The following is an 18,834-nucleotide window of genomic DNA, read 5'->3' on the forward strand; positions in this document are numbered from 1 at the left end:
GTCTGACATTAATTTGGGAGGAATTTGCAATCAATATTGTTTCAAATAGTTCTTCTATTATTTTCTCTCTTCTCCTTCTGGTATTCCCATTATGCATATGTCACATCTTTTGCTGTTGTCCCACAATCCTTGGATAGTCTTTTTCTGTCCTTTTTTTTTCAGCCTTTGTTTTTGTGTTTCAGTTTTCAGAGATTCGATTGATATATCCTCTAGCTCAGAAATTCTCTCCTTAGCCATATCCAGACTACCAGTAAGCTCACCAAAAGCATTCTTCATTTCTGTTACAATGATTTTGTCTTTAGCATTTCTTTTTGCTTCTTTCTTAGGATTCCCATCTCTTCGCTTACATTTTTGATCTGTTCTTACTTGCTATTTTATCTGTTAGAGCCCTTAGTATATATTAATCATAGCTGTTTTAAATTCCTGATTGGATAATTCTGACATCCCTGCCATGTCTGATTCTGATGATGGCTCTATTTCTTCAAATTGTGTTTCAAGCTTTTTGGTATATGTTGTAATTATTTTCTTGATAGCTGGACATAATGTATTGGGTAAAAAGGACTGCTATAAATAGGCCTTTAGTAATATGGTAGTGAGGTGGGGCACTGCGGTGTGGAAAGAACGTTCTATGGTCCAATAATTAGGTCCCAAGGCTTTCAGTGAGCCTTTGCCTCTGGGCTATGAATTTCACAACTGTTTCTCAGTTTTTCTGCCCTTCCCCCTTAGATGGGACAGGATGGCTATAACGTACTGGAGAGGGGTATTTCCCTTCTCCCATGTGCAGAGGTAGAGCTGGTTACAGTTAATGTTTCCCTTCCCCAGATCAGTTAGGCTCTGATAGTATCCCAGGTTAGGCTCTGGTTAACTGGTTCCTCCTAAGAGCAGGCCTTGTGAAAAACAGAGTGCTCTGGCATATTTCAGAATGTTTCCTTTCCTCTCCCCTTGCTAGGAGCCCATGGGGATTTTTTTCTGTGATACTTACTGTGGGAATCTGGTCGAGCTCCCAGAGGTAAATCTCACAGTATTGTGGGGCCCCCTGTGACTGGGTCCCCCTGGAGTTTTTAGCTCTCAGCATTGTCCACACCAAGCCTCTCAAAATTCATCAATTACAGTTCAGGTTTTTTTACCCTAGCACTGATTCCCGTGGCATTTTCTGTTTGTTGAGTCTCTGTTCTTCTTAAGCGTGACTCCATGTATTTGCCTGTTTCTAGTCTTGGGGGCAGCACTTTGCCCTGTGTCCTCCTGTCTCATATGAATGCAAGACAAGTTGTTGATTTTTCTATCTGTTTGGCTTTTTATTGATTAGGACAGAGTGGTGGTTTCTAAGTTCCTAACACGTAGAACCAGAAATCTCAATTTTGAGCAATTTTATTTTAATCTAATTTCAGTAAATCTTAAGTTAATGATTCTGGTCTTCATGCATTTCTTACCTCACGAGTCTCATCCTCATCCCCCTTTCTCCCAGCCTTGCGTTATTTCTTCCACTCATCCTATAGTTCTTCAGTTAAATATGACTTCTTCCAGGAAGCTTTTCCTGACCCTCTAAAATAACTAAGCCCCCAAACTGCATATCCCTTCAGCACTCTGTACTTCCCATATCATAACATTATTTCCACTTTGTAGAACTAGTCTGTCCGTGATAGACTCTCAGTTTCTGGTGCACTGCTGCCAGCCCAGTCCAGCCCAGTGTTTGATACCTAGTAGGGTCTGTATTGTTCTTGTTGACTGTATAAATAAGAAGAGCAGTCATAATTTCAGGTATATTATACACTACTTGGTTTTGCTTAATATTAGTGGTAGTACTGAACAAAGCAAAGTTTTAAGGGATGTGGGTTTTCTGAACTGTTTTAAATGTCAGTCATTAGAACTAAGAAGTACATTAACTATTATACTTTGATCCAGTACATTAATATATATATCTGCATGGGTGTGTTTGCTTTTTCAGGATGCGGAAGAATACACAGATTTGCCAGTAAGACACAATGAAGATCATATGAACAGCGAACTGGCGAAATGTCTTCCCTTTGAATCGAATCCTCATTCATTTGACAGCCCTCACACTAAAGCACATCTCCTACTGCAGGCACATCTCAGCAGAGCCATGCTGCCCTGCCCAGATTATGACACTGATACCAAAACAGTGTTGGACCAAGCTCTCAGAGTATGTCAGGTATGAAATCATTTTTTGTTTGTTTGTTCTTAATTCAGGTTCTGGAGGTTGAACCTAGGACATCATGTATGCTAAGCATGTTCTCTACCACTGAGCCAAAGTCCTGCCCCCAAAAATCATTTCTGATGACCTACATTTTCTCCTATTATTTCTGGGTTTTTTTCCCCTGTTTTAGAATAAAATATACTTGCATGTAAACATTTTTATTGTAGCATTGTTGAGAAAACTCGGTGTATCAAATCGAGAATTTTCAAAGGAAAAGCAAATATAAATAATGCAATAAGATGACAACTTCAGTCATCCATTCCATCAAAATTTATTGAAGGTAAACCAAGTGCCAAGTGCTCTTCTAGATCCTAAGCATACAGACAGAAGAGAACCTACTGTGATAGGCTTCACTCAAGATGGAGAAGGCAGGCAATTAAAAATATGTCAAGTTGTGGTCACTGCTGTTTTAAAGTAATAACAAAGTATAATAAAGGAAATATGGAGAAAGATGGAGGATACTGTTTTGTATTATTTTTTAATGTGATATTGAGGAACTACCTTGCTTATAAGGTGAGGGGGTGAGCCATAGGGTTATCTGAAGAAATGTATTCTAAATATTAAGAAGAGCAGTGTCAGGACTCATCAGGAACTTACTTGGTATATTCCAGAAATATCTAGAAGGTCATTTTTAAAAAAAGATGAAAAGCAGTGGCTATAAATGAGGTTAGAGAGGGTAGGAGTGCGATTATAGAGAAAAAGTGTTCAGGTCATGTAGGGAGTTTGTAAACCATGGTCAGGATTTTGGATTTTACTCGGAATGAGAGTGAAGTGATAGAACAGTGGTTCACTGATGGTTATGTTGGGTTATGTCTATGACTGTTTACCATATTAATTAAAACAAATTCTCAAACGTTTATTATTCATTTAAAAATAGTATTAATAAACCCATTATATATTAATATAAATAATTATTTTCATGAAAAATAACTACTTCCCAGAACAGTGAAAATTAGTGAAAAGTATATCAATGTTTTACATTTTTGCAAATATCTTTAATATCTAGTTTAATAGAAGTCAGCTAAATTTATTTGTCTCCTTTTGCAATCAGTCTGTTACACTATGATGTTTTAGTTGAAGTATGTGAAGGAAATCCAGCCTCACAGAGATGTGTAGTCTGAAGAAGGGAGAGTATTTTTATAGCTTTTTTAGAAAATTGTAGATATTCTTTGATCCTGTGCAAAACCTTGGCATTTGATGTTCTTTAGTCAGTTGCAATGAGGACTGAAACTATATCAATGAATTGTATATCTTGAGTGCTCTGAAGCTAGGTGAGAAATGGTGGTGGCTGGACCAGTTTGGTATGGGTGAGGTTGGTGAGAATTGGTTGGATCCTATATATATATATATATATTAATATATATACTTTTTAAGGAGAACTAACAGAATCTGCTAATGGATTGGACAGGGGGTTTTAGAGAAAGTAAGGTGCCAAAGATGATTCCAAAGCTTTTCTCCAGAGCAACTGGAAGGCTGGAGCTGCCATTTACTGGGAGATGACTATGAGAGGAGCAGGGTGGAAGAAGCACCTATGGAATGAGATTATAAGAGCTTTTAATTTTTTACATTATGCCTTTTTAGACATCTCTATAATAAAAAATAATTTTTAAGATTTTCAAAGGACTTAGGTATTTTTGAAGGTAGAGTGACTGAGTCTGTGAAGATGTGTGTGCAGGCACTTGCAAAATTAAAGCCTTAGAAATAACCCAAGCATCTTTTAGGTTATAGAACACTGCAAAATATTATAATCCCACTTACGAATTCTACATCTGTGTAAAAATATATAGAGAGAGAATCAAAATATTAACAGTTGCCATCTCTGTGTAGCAGGATTTGGGGTGATTTTTAATTTCTTCATAAAGAAATTTGTTTTTATTATTTTATTCTTCTAACAATTTTAATATCGGGGGAAAAACCCTTAATTTTATTGGTTAAAAGAAGAGGGATGTTTCATGTACCCATAAATTATCAGGAATTAGAAGGGAAATAAGGCTTAAAAACAGGTAAATTTTGTACACCCTTGTTGTAACTAACATATGGTTTATCTCTCTAGGAAGATGGTTTGCCACTCTTGATTAGTCACACTTTATAAACAAAGGTTAAAGTTCCTAAAGTTGTAGCTGTGGCCCTGGATACTCATTTGTGTTTCCTGTGGCTGTTTTTTTCCCCTCAGATACTGACCTGTTAATGAACTCAGGGGTCAGGAAAGGTTGGAAGGAAATTGCAGGAGGAATTAAGTTTTTATACTAAGAGATATACTTACAGATATACATATACAAAAGTTATAATGTATATGAACTCATTCATACTTTTTTCACCATTCAGTCAATAATGATTCAAAGGCTATATAATAATGGAAATTAGTGATTTCCCAAGGAGTCTATTTCTAAATTTGCTATAAGGGAAAAGGATTCAGTCAAGTACTTTTAGCCTCTCTTAAATATTCTTATATCCAGTTTCTTGGGATGATGTTTATATTTCTGGAATACTTTTTGCTCCTTCTAAATAACATCCAGAGAAAAATAGTTTTCTCTTTAATTTTCAAAGTAATATACTTCATTATAGAAAATTTAGAAAAACAACATAGTAAAATTTAAGTCATTCATAGTAATTATATCTCCCCCCCATAAATATGAGGCTCTTTTGTTTTTGTTAATAAATTAAAATTTTTAATTCAAATGTTTTTAAATTTTTTCATTTTGAAGTAATTCGGACTTACAAAAAGTTTGTAAAAATAGTACAATGAAATTTTCAAGTGTCTTTAACTCAGCTTCCCCTAATGTTAACATCTTGCCTCAGTACCAGTCCAATCTATTAACTGGTCTACAGACCCCATTCCAGTTTTGACCATTTGGATTTTATCCCACTAATGCCCTTTCTCTGGACCAGGCTTCAGTCCAGGATCCCACATGGCATTTAGTTGTCACGTCTCCTTCGTCTCCTTGACTTTCAGGACGTTGGCACTTGTGAAGAGTATTGGCCCGGTGGCCTATAGAGCTATCCCTCAGTTTGGGTTTGCTTGATATTTCCTCATAGTTACATTGAAGTTATTTATTACTGGCAGTCCCACAGAAGTGATGTTTTCCCCTCTCGGTGTGTCATAGCAGGAGGCCTGTGACATGGATGTGTTAAACCAGCGGTGTTAACTCTGTTGCTTGGAGGTGGTGTCTGCCAGCCTTCTCCACTGTAAAGTTCCTTGTTTTCCTTTTGTAATTAACATGTTGTGGCCAGATACTTTGAGGCTATGCGGTTATCCTGTTTCTCATCATATTTTCCTACATTATTTTCATCATCCATTGGTGATTTTGTCTTGAAACAAACTTCTATTTCCATCATTCTCAGAACTCTACTGTAAGGAAGAACTTTCCCTTCTCCTCCATTTATTTACTTTATTCACTTATTTGTTTGTTCTTATAAATATAGTCTTATGAGGGTTTATTTCTTCTTAGAGAATGATTTGAGAAACTAAAATCTGAGACTTGTTGACTGTCGCTGTCTGGGTGTCTTTGCCTCTAGGCCTTGTCAGTGGCCAAAGCTAGGAAATATTAGTATGTACACACAGAGATCAGTATCTATTTGTGTATCTATTTATCTCTGTATGTATGTGTACGTGTGTGTGTGTGTGTGTGTGTTTGGATATGAAAAACATTTACATTCATAAAACCATGACTTTATTCTAAAACTTCCAATTCCAGTTTAACACCAATGGTTCATTTTAGTCTTCCCCCCTTTTTAAATGATAACTCTTTTCTCCACTTGTGAGAAACTTGGCTCTCATTAATCAAAATATGTTAACTTAATTCCTCCATCCTAGCATATTCCTGATGTAGTTTTAGAATTACTAACCCTTGGTCTTGCAAAAAAAAAAAATAGTAAGTTTACTAACTGGAGTACAGTAATTATGTATAAGTTCTTTTTTGTCTTTGGAGGCTCAGGGTCTCCTTTTCTTTGTGCATTTACATGCATACACACTTGCTCTCTTGCTTTCTTCTTTTGCAGATTTTTATCATACTTTACCTTCCTTAACTTAGTAATTTATAACGTTAAATATTCTTCTCAAGCATAATTTCTTTTTTTTTTTTAATGGAAGTACTGGGAATTAAACCCAGGACCTCGTACATGCTAAACATGCGCTCTGCCCACCTCCCCTCAAGCATAATTTCTAATGGCTGCACTTTATTTCTTTACAAGAAGGTCCTAGCTTTACTTAATTAGTTCCCTGTCGTCAGACATTGTGTGTGCAATTTTCCTTTATTATAAATTATAAGTATTAGTTATGCTTGTAAATACGGATTTGGCTTTTCAGAAGCCACCTGGAAAGAAACTTAGTTGTAAAGAGTTGGGAACCAGCTTCATATCCTAAATCCTCTCATTCTTGCAGTTTCTTTGTAAGATTGTGATAAAAGTAAACAATTTGCCAGGAAGAGGAAAGAATTAACTTTTTATTCCCTTTAATGTATAGAAATACACCTTTTACATGAGTTATCATTTAGATTATGAAAACTCTGTCGTTTTGACTATCCATGTCCTGGGGACACTTTCACAAAAGAAAAGCATAGTTGTAGTAGTAGTATTCACTCTGGCGTCAAGTCAGACTGCACAACACAGCCTGCCTTCACTTCTTGTACCATGTGAAATTATGGATCAAGGTCATTTGTGTCATTTTTTGGTTTCCGTTGTTTTTGTCATGGTTCCTTTTAATATTTTACTGCTACGAGTATTTCCACTTCCATCTCACCTAACAAAAATAAGAGTAAAAATTTCTGTACATATCTCAGGGTTTTTTTTAACCTGCTTAAAATGTTCTAATTTATAAGTCGGGCAATTATGGAATCGATTAGTCTTTCCTTTAGTCTTTGAGATCCTCTAGATTATGTTAACTCTAAAGTTTATTTGTAAAATGTAGTAAATGACGCAACATACTTTGTGTGCCAGGTATACCCAAGAAAAACCTTATAGTAACTTTTATGGGAAAATTACAAATAAGAAGTATCAAAAATTAAAGGGACTTGCCTAAATTTTTCAAATTTGATAATAAAGCCTGAACTGATAAAAAGCATATGATGTTTTGATTAGCTGTCTGCCTGACACTGTTTTTTTATCAAGAGAAAAAGAAGCTGATATTCAGAGAAGTTAGATAACTTTGTTAAAAAGTGATTTGTTGAGACAGCCCATGCTGAAACCCAGTGGAGATACCAGGACTTTAAATCCTACTCTGATAGCTCTGATCTTTTCGAAGTGCCGTAAGTCTTTATGTTAAAATTTTCTTCACTTAAATGACAAATAATTAAATACAATACTAAGCTAAACAGTATAAGAGCACAGGTTTATATCTTACCCACTCCCACTATGTTCTATATGATATTTATAGCAAAACTTCCCAGTAATTGGATGTTTTCAGGTGTTTGATGAAAAAAGGGAATCCATGGCTGCAGGAGCTGACAGTGAGCTGAGGACCAGAGGCTGCGTCATTGAAAGTGTAGCTGTGCTGTCAGTTTGCTGCGTTAGTTTGGGAAAGTTGCTTTCAGATAGAGTAGAGACCATATTTACCCTTCAGCTAATGCTATCTACCCTGCAGGCTGAGTTTAATACATCAAAACATTTATGTGCATTTTAAGATTTATTTTAAAGGACTTTAGCAGCAATACCCTTAAAGACTACAAGATATATCTCCTGAAAGAGGAACACACACACACACACACACACACACACACACGTGTGACAGTGTAGATTGATTAGAAAGATCTCTGGAAAACTATGCTTCCAAATTTAAATTAGAATTAATTATGTTAAATACAAAACTTTACCAGAATATTTCGAGAATGGCATATCATCCCTGCACCCCACACCTAAAAATTGCTATTTAAGGGTGGTCCCTGAGGCAGGCCATCATTAACAGTGGTTCTGGTGAATATTTATCGAGGCTTTGCTTTGTACCAGGCTCTGTTCCACTTGCTTTGTGCTGCACGGACGCATCTGTTGTAATCGTCCAGTGAAGTAGTACAATTATCAGCCTCACTTTACAGATGAATCCTAAGTAACTTGCCCCCAAGGTCATATCAGAAAGAAAAGCAGTTTTGAGCATAGGCTGAATATACAATAAAAGTGTATCTAACTGGGTTCCCTTTGTCCTACAAAGATGGATCTAAGAATTGTCCTCATGATCTGGTCAGAATTTATTTTAAATATGAGAACTTCACAGGAATTTCTACTTTTTTTAGACCAAGAATTCCCATTAGAACATGAAAAATATTTTTTAATTAACCCCTCCTTTTCAGTATATACTCAAGTCACCTCCTTTTAATTACTCTAGTTCCCTTTCAACAGTCTGCCTATAATTACTTTAACCAGTTTCTAAGAGGGACTTGTTAATATGATTGATATTTGTAATTGCCTTATTATATCACTTTACAGTGTCCAGTTAATGTGCTGTTTGCCAGCTGATATGTTTTTTGATATCAAATGCTTATGATCCTTCTCAAGGTTTTTATATTATGCTAGATAAACTGATGAATTAGCCATTTAATTCTTCACATTCTCTCCTAAAGCTGCAATAATTGGAAATAATGGGGGAAAGATCAGATTGCTGATAGAACCACAAGAGAAAAGAGGAATGCCATACCTTTATAGTAAATAGTAATGCACACTACAGGAACTGTGGTTAGCTTTACTGTTAACACACATACGCACATTTCATGTTCCTCTTTCGTCCTTCAAGGTTTGCCTTCTCAGCTGAGGTTAGCTCCTTGGCCTTTTTTACTGGCTAATCACCACCGCCACTAATGGAGCTCCCCTGGAGGCAGCTTTTGTCCATCTTTTTGAAAAACTTCACATTTCTAGTAGCAATAGGCAGTCTCAGAGATTCCTTGTCCCAAGATACAGAACTGACAACTCCCCCAAAAGATAACAGGTATCTCCTCTTTACTATTGAGGGAGAGCATAAAGCTGTTTAGTGCGCATTCCAAGGCGTGTGTTTACATAGATTGAATTCATGTTCCATTGCACTAACACTGAAGTTGGTCGAAGGTAAACCAGGAGACCAGCTTTGAAAATAATCTAGGTGATCTAGTGCCTGAAAGGAAGACCTTTAAGGAGCTATTTTCTGATGGGTAAGTTTCCATTGTTTTGTAAATTCTTGCATCCAACTTTAATATAGGAGCTGTCATTTTACATCATTTTCTTTAATATTCAAGTCCTTTTGAACAGCCAAGTTTCTAGCCTTTCTTCTCTTTCACACAAATACTATGTGTGATACTATAGCTCATATACCACTCAAATTTATGTTATCATGTTCTAATAGGATTTACCAATTGTCACAAAAGGTGCTTGTCAAAAAATAACTTTAATAAGCTGTATACATAGAGAAAGGGGAGGAAATGTATGAGTTGATCTATTTTTCTCCATTCAGAAAACCTTCTTAAATTTGCAAAAACAAATCCCTAAAAGTTTACTAGCAGGGTTGTTGTTTAGCCCAAACTTCAAAATAATAATTTGACCTCTTTATCTCTGTAACAGTTTCTGATAAACTTAAAGTATATTACATTTCAAATAACTGGTATATTTTTTCTATAATCCACAGCTATTCTGAATACACAGTGCTTCTTCAATCTATTTTTCAATATGGAATATTCAGTCTATTTTAAATATTTAAATAAGTATTTGATCTATTTTAAATATTTAGATAAAAATATTTTAATTGATAAACTTAAAATGAATGTATGCATATATTATGGTCTGAGAATAGGAAAGAATAGAATACAGGATGCAAAAGAAGATACAAGGATAATGAATATTTTTTGTTGACCTAATTATTTTCACTGAGAGATCCTATGACTATAGCTGGACCTATATTTCCATTAACAAATGATTCTAATTTGCAGTAGATTAAAAAGTGTAGAAATACTTGATGATACCAGGAGACAGAACTGCCGTGGAGCAAGGCTAATGTGATCTTTGAGGAGTCTTTACCTATGGATGCACTAAGCACAGGCTCAGTGGGCTATAAATGTCCTGAAAAACATCAGTGTCAATTAAATCAACACATTTTAGAGTCATAGAATCAAATACAGTTAGCAGTGAAAATAGTCCAGGTTATTACCTAGCTTAACAGAAGAAGTACTTGGTCAAATCCTTAATCCAGTACTTGTAAGAAATGTTTTGATATAGCAAGTGGTAGATAGTCTTCCATATAGTCTTATTAGAATTCTTTCACATTTTTAAATGCTTGTGATTAGATCAAATGAAAAGATTATCTTTAAGTGGACAGTACAGCCAATAGGATTCAGAAAGCTTTCTCAAATCATTTTGAGAAAAAGATAGATAGATGGTAAGTAAATAATTTTTAGACTTCCAAAACTGGGTTATACATATTCAGAATCTATAATTTAAAGAGTTAATTTCTGCAACTCAAGTCCTTAAAGGATCCTTAGATGAAAACTATACTGTTAAGTTTTAAATATACCTGTTTTATGGGTATGTTTCAAGGAATATTAATACTAGGAGTGTAACTTTGGAGGATTTCACATCACCCAAAACATGCTGGAACTTTATCAATAACTATTTATAATGTCACTGACTGTTAAGGTGACTTGGGCATAATTCTTGGCACAAAATAGATCTCAATATATCATGGGTGAATGGAATGGTAAATATTTCACTTTTTCCTTTCTAGTTATTTCTTAGGAGAGGACTGAAAAGGGAGATTTACTGTGTGTGGATTCTCACAGTATTTTTAGAATTATCTGCCAAGTCCAAAGTGTCTACCAACAAGTGTAGTCTGTTTGTTGTAAACATTCATGTGACCTTATCAAATTCATAGAGACGGGGAAGTCTAATTCAGGCTGCTTTCTTGGCAAGACTGCCAGGAGCTCCTGTCTTGTCATAGAAGCCTGATGAGGTTTTATTAATGGATGACTATTTCAAAACAAATAATTCTAGATGGACTTAATCCTGAGTGATTATTGTTCCAAATGCAAAAGTCCACACTATGGTGCAGAATCATCATTCAGTTAGTTGCTTATTTTATCCTGTATCAAAGTTACACTTTATTTCCACAGCAGAACACCCACAACATCACCTAAAACAAAGCACTGTTCCCCACTACAGAAGCGGTACAGAGCTAATGCATTTAGCATCTCCAAAACTAACACAAATCTGTGGATTTTGAGGTGTAAAACACCTTTACTTACTCTTGTGGATTTAAAGGCAATCTCCCTTCAAGGACTATAATATAATTTGGAAGGCTACTCCCCCCTGGGTGACTACCTGGAAGCTTTTGTATGACAATTTGGTGATGGTTTGTTGATGATATGATGCTATTATGAAGGGTCCTTCTACCCCCAGCTCCCCTCCTCATCCCGCATAACAACCCTTTTCCCGGTTGGGGCTGGAGGAAATGAGTAATGCTTAACCCATTTGTGTGATCAATTCACTTAAGCAGCTACTGTGAAATGTTAATCACAACTTTAATTTGTACTGCATTAGCATTTTGATTAACTTGTAGGCTTGCTAGCACACTTGAAGCACTTTTACCCATAGTTACAGCTCGGAAATGACTTTTTGATTAATTAAGTTTGTTAGACAGCAGCTGAGCTTCCTGAATGCTAACCTTCTGGGGGTAAAAGTTCAGGAGAAAGTTACAGTGAACAACTGTTGCTATTGAAAAAGATTCTTGTAAATCTACTTATAGCATTTTAATTATTGACAAAATATTGTATCATTACTTACAACTGACCTGAACCTTTAAAGGAGTGTGCCTTTCTGTCAAGAAAGCTTTTATTAGGTTTTCCCATCATTGTAAAACGTCTGGGAGCTCTTGAACTAAATAGTGTGTTTTCTAGCAGATGTCTTAACAACTAATGTTTTAACAAGCTGCCTAGGATGAATTTCCACAGTATTTTTTTAATAAACTTTGTATTTTAGCTTCAGACTTAAAGAAAAGTTACAAAGATTGTACAGAGAGTTCCTGTATATCTCACACCCAGTTTTCCTCTGCTATTAACATCTTACATTAATATGGTACATTTGTCACAACTGATGAACCTATATTGATATATTATTGTTAACTGAAGTCCATGCTTTAAATAAATTAGAGAATTCCAAATGAATTATTTAGTTTACTTACTGTCCTTTTTCTATTCCCAGATTGCATTCAGGACACCACATTACGTTTAACTTTCATGTCCCCTTAGATACCTCTTGGCTGTGAGTTTCTCAGACTTTCATTGTTTTTTCATGATCTTTCCATAGGATTTTGCTTTCTCAGTCTGGACGAAATAAAATGTTCTCTTCAGCTCTGACAGTGTATTATGTTTATGTCATTTAATTAGAACAGACGTAGCAACATTATCCAGCCATTTCAGCCTTTGTCATGATCTTATTTTCATCTGCACTATCACTAGATACATTAGGATGACTATCAGGAGAGGTAAGGAAGAGGAGAAAGGATAAAGGGAGGAAGAGAGAATGCAAGTCGTCAGAATGCTGAGAGAGGGTAGAGGCTGGACATCACCTGTTCCACTCCATATGCACACCCACAGCTGCACTGGAAGACACCGAGGACGAAATTCGCACTTTGTAAACTGAAGTTTAGAAAGTTTTTAATAATGGATCTTAGCGCTACCTCTTACTATTAGCCTGTTAACATACCTCTTGATGTACATTAAATGATAGTTTTTCCTTTAGTGACCTAAGTCAGTGATTCTGCTTCCTTGCAATGAAGTTGATTTAATTCAGTCACAGTACTCAAAGTTCTAATTTTACTCTTGGGTTATTTAAAGCCAGAATTCAATTGTGTTTCAAAAGCTAGTTGATGCCTGCCTATCAAATATTAAGGTGTAGTTATAACCAAATGATACATTATGATCTTGAAATTTTAGGTTTTCAAAAATTCTGTTGACGAATTTGCTCAGAGACAGTAATCAATTTAATGCATAATAATTTTGTCTGGTGCTTTTATTTTTCTGTTATGTAGGGGGGAAAAGGACAGATATAAACCACTTTAAATCCTTCTTGTTACAAGACAGGGTATATGTAAATCATTCAGAGGTTGTGGAATATAGTGTAATGAGCACAGATATGAAATTAGAAAACCAAAATCAACTCTTAACTTCATCACTTTTCACCAGTGTGATTACACAATCACTGGACTTACATGACCTTTAGTTTTTCCATCTGTGAAAAGGAGACAGTACTAATGTTTACCTCCTACTTGGTATTGTTAAGGGTTAAATGAGAGCGATACAAAAATGTTTGTCATCTATTACTGCTGTCCAGATGTTTTCATCATACCATTTATGCATACTGTCTACAGTTTGACCTCACATAATTCACTGTTTGCTGCTTTTCACAATAATCGAATGAAATGTACTTTATTTGATACAAAATACAGAGAATATACAAATACAAAATACACCTCCCCATTTCTTCTTCCCTTTGAAACTCCTGAGCTGGCTAATTCTTCTTGTTTCTCCAATGAAAGTCTGCCTCCTCAGATCTCTCCAACCGTGTCTTCTCAGATTCCTGCTTCTTTTATCCGTTTATGTTCTTTCAGTGTCAGATTTCTTTTTCAATCATGTTCCAAAGTCTCTATCTCTTTCCCCGCTTTCTTCAAACACCAGTTCAGAGTGTTCATCTCCATTCCATCTCCTACAGTCACCACAGTGGCTTTAGCTGATGACCTTTCAACACTCTAGTCACATGCACTCCAGACTCCTCTGCTCTAATGATTACTATATCCAGACCACCCCGTGATATCACCCTGTGACCCTCCTCTCTGACCACAGCTTCTCTACCCATCAGCTTGACTGAACATTTCTGTTACTCATCACACCTGGCATCTCTCCTCCCTCCCTCATCCCTCAGTCCAGTCTCCAGTCCCCTGTGGCTTCAGGTGCCACTCAAACAGCACTGGCCCTAGAGCTGTCCCTTTCAGCAGTGATGTCACCAGTAACGAACATCTCAACCTCTGAATTCTCTGCTTTCACAGCCAAATTAATCATACTCATTGTTGCCGGAAACAAGCACAAAACGTTGGTAATTATTTCTACAATTTCTAATTGTTCCTAATAATTTGTATAATTATTGCTTCAAAGTCATGCTGTTGAAACACACCATGGCTCTAGTTTTTATTCACATTATTCATTACCCCTGGTACTTACTCCAAACCTTCTCATGCTCCTTTACATTTATGGTACTTTCTCCCAGCAAGAGGCATCACCGCCAGTTTACAGAGGTGATTGAGGCCCTGCAATATGAATGCTATCCATTTCCATTCTCTTCCTTCAGAGCTTCCCTCTCTCCAGTGACTGTGTGTGAGGTCTTCAGGGACCGGCTGAAGCCCCTCTTCTCTGTGAGGCCTTGCATTCTGGCAGCGGAAAACTTATCTTCTTCTGATTCCAAGAGGGTCTTTTCTCTCTGCACCTTATTCTGTGCTGCCTTCTTTTTTGACTGGGGTTTTTCTGCTCCTAACTTAAAGGGTATTAATTACAGTCCACCTGGAAAGATAGAAAGCGAACTTTATAAAAACAAAAAACAGTATAGGATGAGTGTGTTGGCATTTTATTGATGAAAGATCAAAGCTTACAGAAGATAGACACAAACCTAATCCAACTGCTTTGTTTTCCAGATTTTTTAGATGAGAAACAAATACCAGTGGCTAAGTCATTTGCCTAAGGTCTTACACTTAATTTAAAGGCCCTCTGAGGCCAAGTCTCTTTCTAGTATACCACACCATCTTCAGACCGGTTTCAAGTGTTCATGATTTATGCATCTGTTTGTATCTCATCCAGACTTATTATTTGCTTTAAACATTGTCTTGTCAGGAAATCTTCTCAAAGTCTCATTTTTTTCTAGTAGCACATTCATCAAAGAATCTTCTGTTCTAATCCAGGAGCCCACTGGAACTTCACACACTTCCCTCTCATCCTGAACTTTACAGGCAGTATCCTATACTGGTTAAAAGCAAGCACTTTGGAGTCAAGCTCCCCAGAATCTGAATCCCAGTCATACCCATTTACCAGAGCTGTGTATCTTTCAGTATATTTCTTTCCCTCTCTGAGCCACAATGTCTTCATCTGTAAAATGGGTTTTAATTCAGTAACTTTCATCAAATGGCTATCAGAGTATTTGACAAATAGTACACGCTTAACAAATGGCCCTGCAGTCACAATTATTTCGGTAGTGCCCTTGACAGTTCCTCTCCTGCCTTTCTTGATCTTATCTTCAGGTAATTGCCACTGTGCTGTCCTCACCTCTGCTCCAAAGATGCTCATTTGAACTATTTTGGCTGCCCACTCTGTGCCCAGGATTTCTGAGTCCACATCCCTAGCCCTTACTCTCCAGAGCTCATTTTCACCTGGGCTCCTCACCTGGCTTCATGGTGGCACCTTGGTTAAAATATGTTCAAAACCAAACTTATCGCCTATTCTCCTGTAAGTCAGTGACAACCCCACCGTTTATGTTAATTATGATACAGCTTTAATTGTAGTGTAATTTTATAAATGAATGCAGTACTGGGAATCGTATTTCCACTCTGTCACAGCTGCAAATAACAAAAAATTTGGAGTCAACAATCAATTGAAATTGATTCTACCTTGGTAGGAGACAAGAGAGTCTCATGCATGCAGTCAGTCCCCACCCATGTTGCCCCTAGACTTAGCATCATCCTAGCTTTGCCTGATAGGTAGATGATGGATAAGAGGTAAAGGGAAATTCAACATTTGCATAATGTTAATATTAAGCTGGGGAAGAGTTTTTTCTCCTCAGTGTACTGAAACAATCTTCTGTTGCTGAATATTAGATCTCTGTCAGGGACTTGAGGTGACATGGGGAACTGAGCCATGATCACTAGCTGTTACCAAAGCCAGCCCCACTCTAGGGAGGATCACACACTTATTAGTTCTTTTTTTTTAATACTATTTTTAAAGATTACAGTCCACTTACAGTTATTACAAAATACTGGCTATACTCCTCATGTTGTACAGTACATCCTTATAGCCTATCTTACACCCAGCAGTTTGTACCTTCCACTCCCCACCCCAATGTTGTCCCTCTGCCCACCACTGTAACCACTATTTTGTTCTCTATATCTGTGAGTCTGCTTCTTTTTTGTTACATTCACTAGTTTGTTGTATTTTTTAGATTCCACATAAGTGACAAGTGATATCATACAGTATCTGTCTTTCTCTGTCTGACCTATTTCACTTAGCCTAACCTAATGCCCTCCAAGTCCATCCATGTTGCTGCAAATGGCAAAATTTCATTCTGTTTTTATAGCTGTGTAGTATTCTGTTGCGCGTGTGTGTGTGTGTGTGTGTGTGTGTGTGTGTGTATAAAATATCTTCTTGATCTATTCATCTGCGGATGGACACTTAGGTTGCTTCCATGTCTTGGCGATTGTAAATAATGCTGCTATGAACATTAGGGTGCATGTACCTTTACAAATCAGTGGGGTTTTTTTTTTCATATATATACCCAGGAGTGGAATTGCTGGGTCATATGGTAGTTCTATTTTTCGTTTTTTGAGAAACCTCCATAATGTTTTCCACAGTGTCTGCACCAACATACATTCTTACAAACTGTGTACCAAGGGTTCCCTCTTCTCCACATCCTTGCCAATACTTGTTGTTTGTGTTCATTTTGATGGCAGCCATTCTGACAGGTGTAAGGTGAGATCTCATTGTGGTTCTGATTTGCATTTCCCTGATTATCAGTGTTGAGCATCTTCTCATGTGCCTGTTGGCCATCTGCATTTCCTCTTTAGAAACATGTCTATTCAGTTCTTCTGCCCATTTTTGAATTGGGCTGTTTTTCTTGATGTTCAGTTATATGAGCTGTTTATATATGTTGGATGTTAATCCCTTATTGGTTATATCATTTCCAAATATCTTCTCCCATTCAGTGATCTGTCTTTTTGTCTTGTCTATGGTTTTCTTTGCTGTGCAAAAGCTTTTAAGTTTAATTAGCTTTTTTTTTTTAATTTTGCTTTTATATCCTGTAGGTGACAGATCCCAAAAAATATCACTGCAGTTTATGTCAGAGTATTCTGCCTGTGTTTTCCTCTATGAGTTTTATAGTATGTGGTCTTACATTTAGGTCTTTAATCCATTTTGCGTTTATTTTTGTATATGGTGTTAGAGAATTTCATTCTTTTACACGTAGCTGTCCAGTTTTCCCAGCACCACTTATTGAAGAGACTGTCTTTTCCGCATAGTATATTCTTGCCTCCTTTGTCATAGATTAATGACCATAAGTGGGTGGGTTTATTCTGGGCTCTCTATCCTGTTCCATTGATCTGTGCATCTGTTTTTGTGTCCGTATCACACTGTCCCACCCACTAGTTCTTATCTACCAGGAAGACTGCTGTAAAAGATAGTGAGACGCAGGAAGTTCATCCTAGGCTCAGCCATGCAGAGGTGTGTCAGCAACCTACAACCCTCAGAGCCATCCCTTAGCCTTAGCCCCTTCAGGTACGTACCTGAGCAGTAACGTGGACTTGGCCACTCAAACTGAGAACCAAGCCCATAGCCTCCAGTTTAGCGTGAGCTGCAGGGTCTGTCGTTGGCCTTGTCTGTCCCTGACTCTCTTGCAGTTGCACAGCTCTCCTGATGAACAGTTCTGCCCATTCCATGCATCCGCTTCCAACCTTGCACAGCCTGCTCCTCGAAGCCCTGTACCACTCAGTGTAGAAATCAACTCCAAAAGGTCTAGAGGAGGTCCCTCTTAGAAAGAATGGGTTGTTTTAGGATGTTTTTTTCATCTCATCATAGAGGAATGTTAAAATAGGTACCCAGTTACTGAGATCTGCTTTGTTCCTAGCAGCATAGTAGGTATCTTACAGAGTACATCATCTCATTTTACCCTCATAGCATCCCTGTCCAGAGGTATAACATCTTCTATCACTGAGAAATCTAGCATCATAGGGTTAAGTGATTTCCTCAAATTTACACATAGTAAGTGGGACAAAATTAGGATTCGAACCTATGTCTGTCTGTCATCAAAGCTTGTAATTTTTTTCCTACGCTGTACTGCCCTTGGCAGATGTGCAATAACTTAGGCAGAATATTTGTTATGATTATTATTGTTAGATGTTTACCTATATTCTTTCATAAAATGAATATTTCTCGAGTTCTCTGTGCTAGGGCTACAGTTACAAAGACTGTTTCCAGAATCTTGCCATCAAGGAGTGTCTATTGAGTGGGCACATGTATAAACAGACTCACAATAGGACAATGATGGCACGTGTTAAGAGCTGCAGCATAGGAAATAAGTGCCTATAGTCCATCTGGAAGACTCAGGGAGCCTTCACAGGAAAAAGCAGCATTTGTACTAGACTTGAAGGATGAACAGGAATTTCCCAGGTGAAAAAGGTAGAGGGAGCAGTATTTGTAAAAAGAAAACCTGCAGAGAAGTGTTAGCTTTCGTCCTCTACACAGTGTGATGCCACTGAAGAAATTTAAGCAGGGGAATGACACGGTCAGTTTTACCTCTGTAAAAATTTCCTACAGTAACAATAAAAAATATGGATTGAAGAAAAATTAGACGAGACTGAGGATAAAGGGATATTTATAATATTCCAGGTGAGAGTTGGTGAGGGTCTGTGCTGTGGCAGTGACAGGAGA

At 37.0% G+C, this 18,834-nt stretch overlaps 1 protein-coding gene and 1 long non-coding RNA gene across 10 annotated transcripts in view; one reads left to right on the forward strand and one right to left on the reverse strand.

The window, feature by feature from the left end:
- The window catches only part of ASCC3 (activating signal cointegrator 1 complex subunit 3), a 302,695-nt gene that overhangs the window by 273,506 nt on the left and 10,355 nt on the right, over positions 1–18,834 (forward strand). For all 3 annotated transcript variants that reach the window (XM_010989648.3, XM_031456078.2, XM_064486823.1), the window contains one exon: positions 1,946–2,170. In XM_010989648.3, the coding sequence (XP_010987950.2) occupies positions 1,946–2,170 (225 nt within the window). The remainder of the gene's footprint in view (positions 1–1,945; positions 2,171–18,834) is intronic.
- The window catches only part of LOC116154358 (uncharacterized), a 90,494-nt gene that overhangs the window by 25,661 nt on the left and 45,999 nt on the right, over positions 1–18,834 (reverse strand). For 4 of the 7 annotated variants that reach the window (XR_010381290.1, XR_010381292.1, XR_010381294.1 and 1 more), the window contains one exon: positions 13,568–14,709. The exons of the other annotated variants lie outside the window; for them this stretch is intronic. This is a non-coding gene — a long non-coding RNA (uncharacterized LOC116154358). Of the gene's footprint in view, positions 1–13,567; positions 14,710–18,834 lie in introns of those variants that run through there. 7 annotated transcript variants of the gene reach the window in all.

This window comes from Camelus dromedarius, chromosome 6, assembly GCF_036321535.1.
Source record: "Camelus dromedarius isolate mCamDro1 chromosome 6, mCamDro1.pat, whole genome shotgun sequence".
Classification (NCBI taxonomy): domain Eukaryota; kingdom Metazoa; phylum Chordata; class Mammalia; order Artiodactyla; family Camelidae; genus Camelus; species Camelus dromedarius.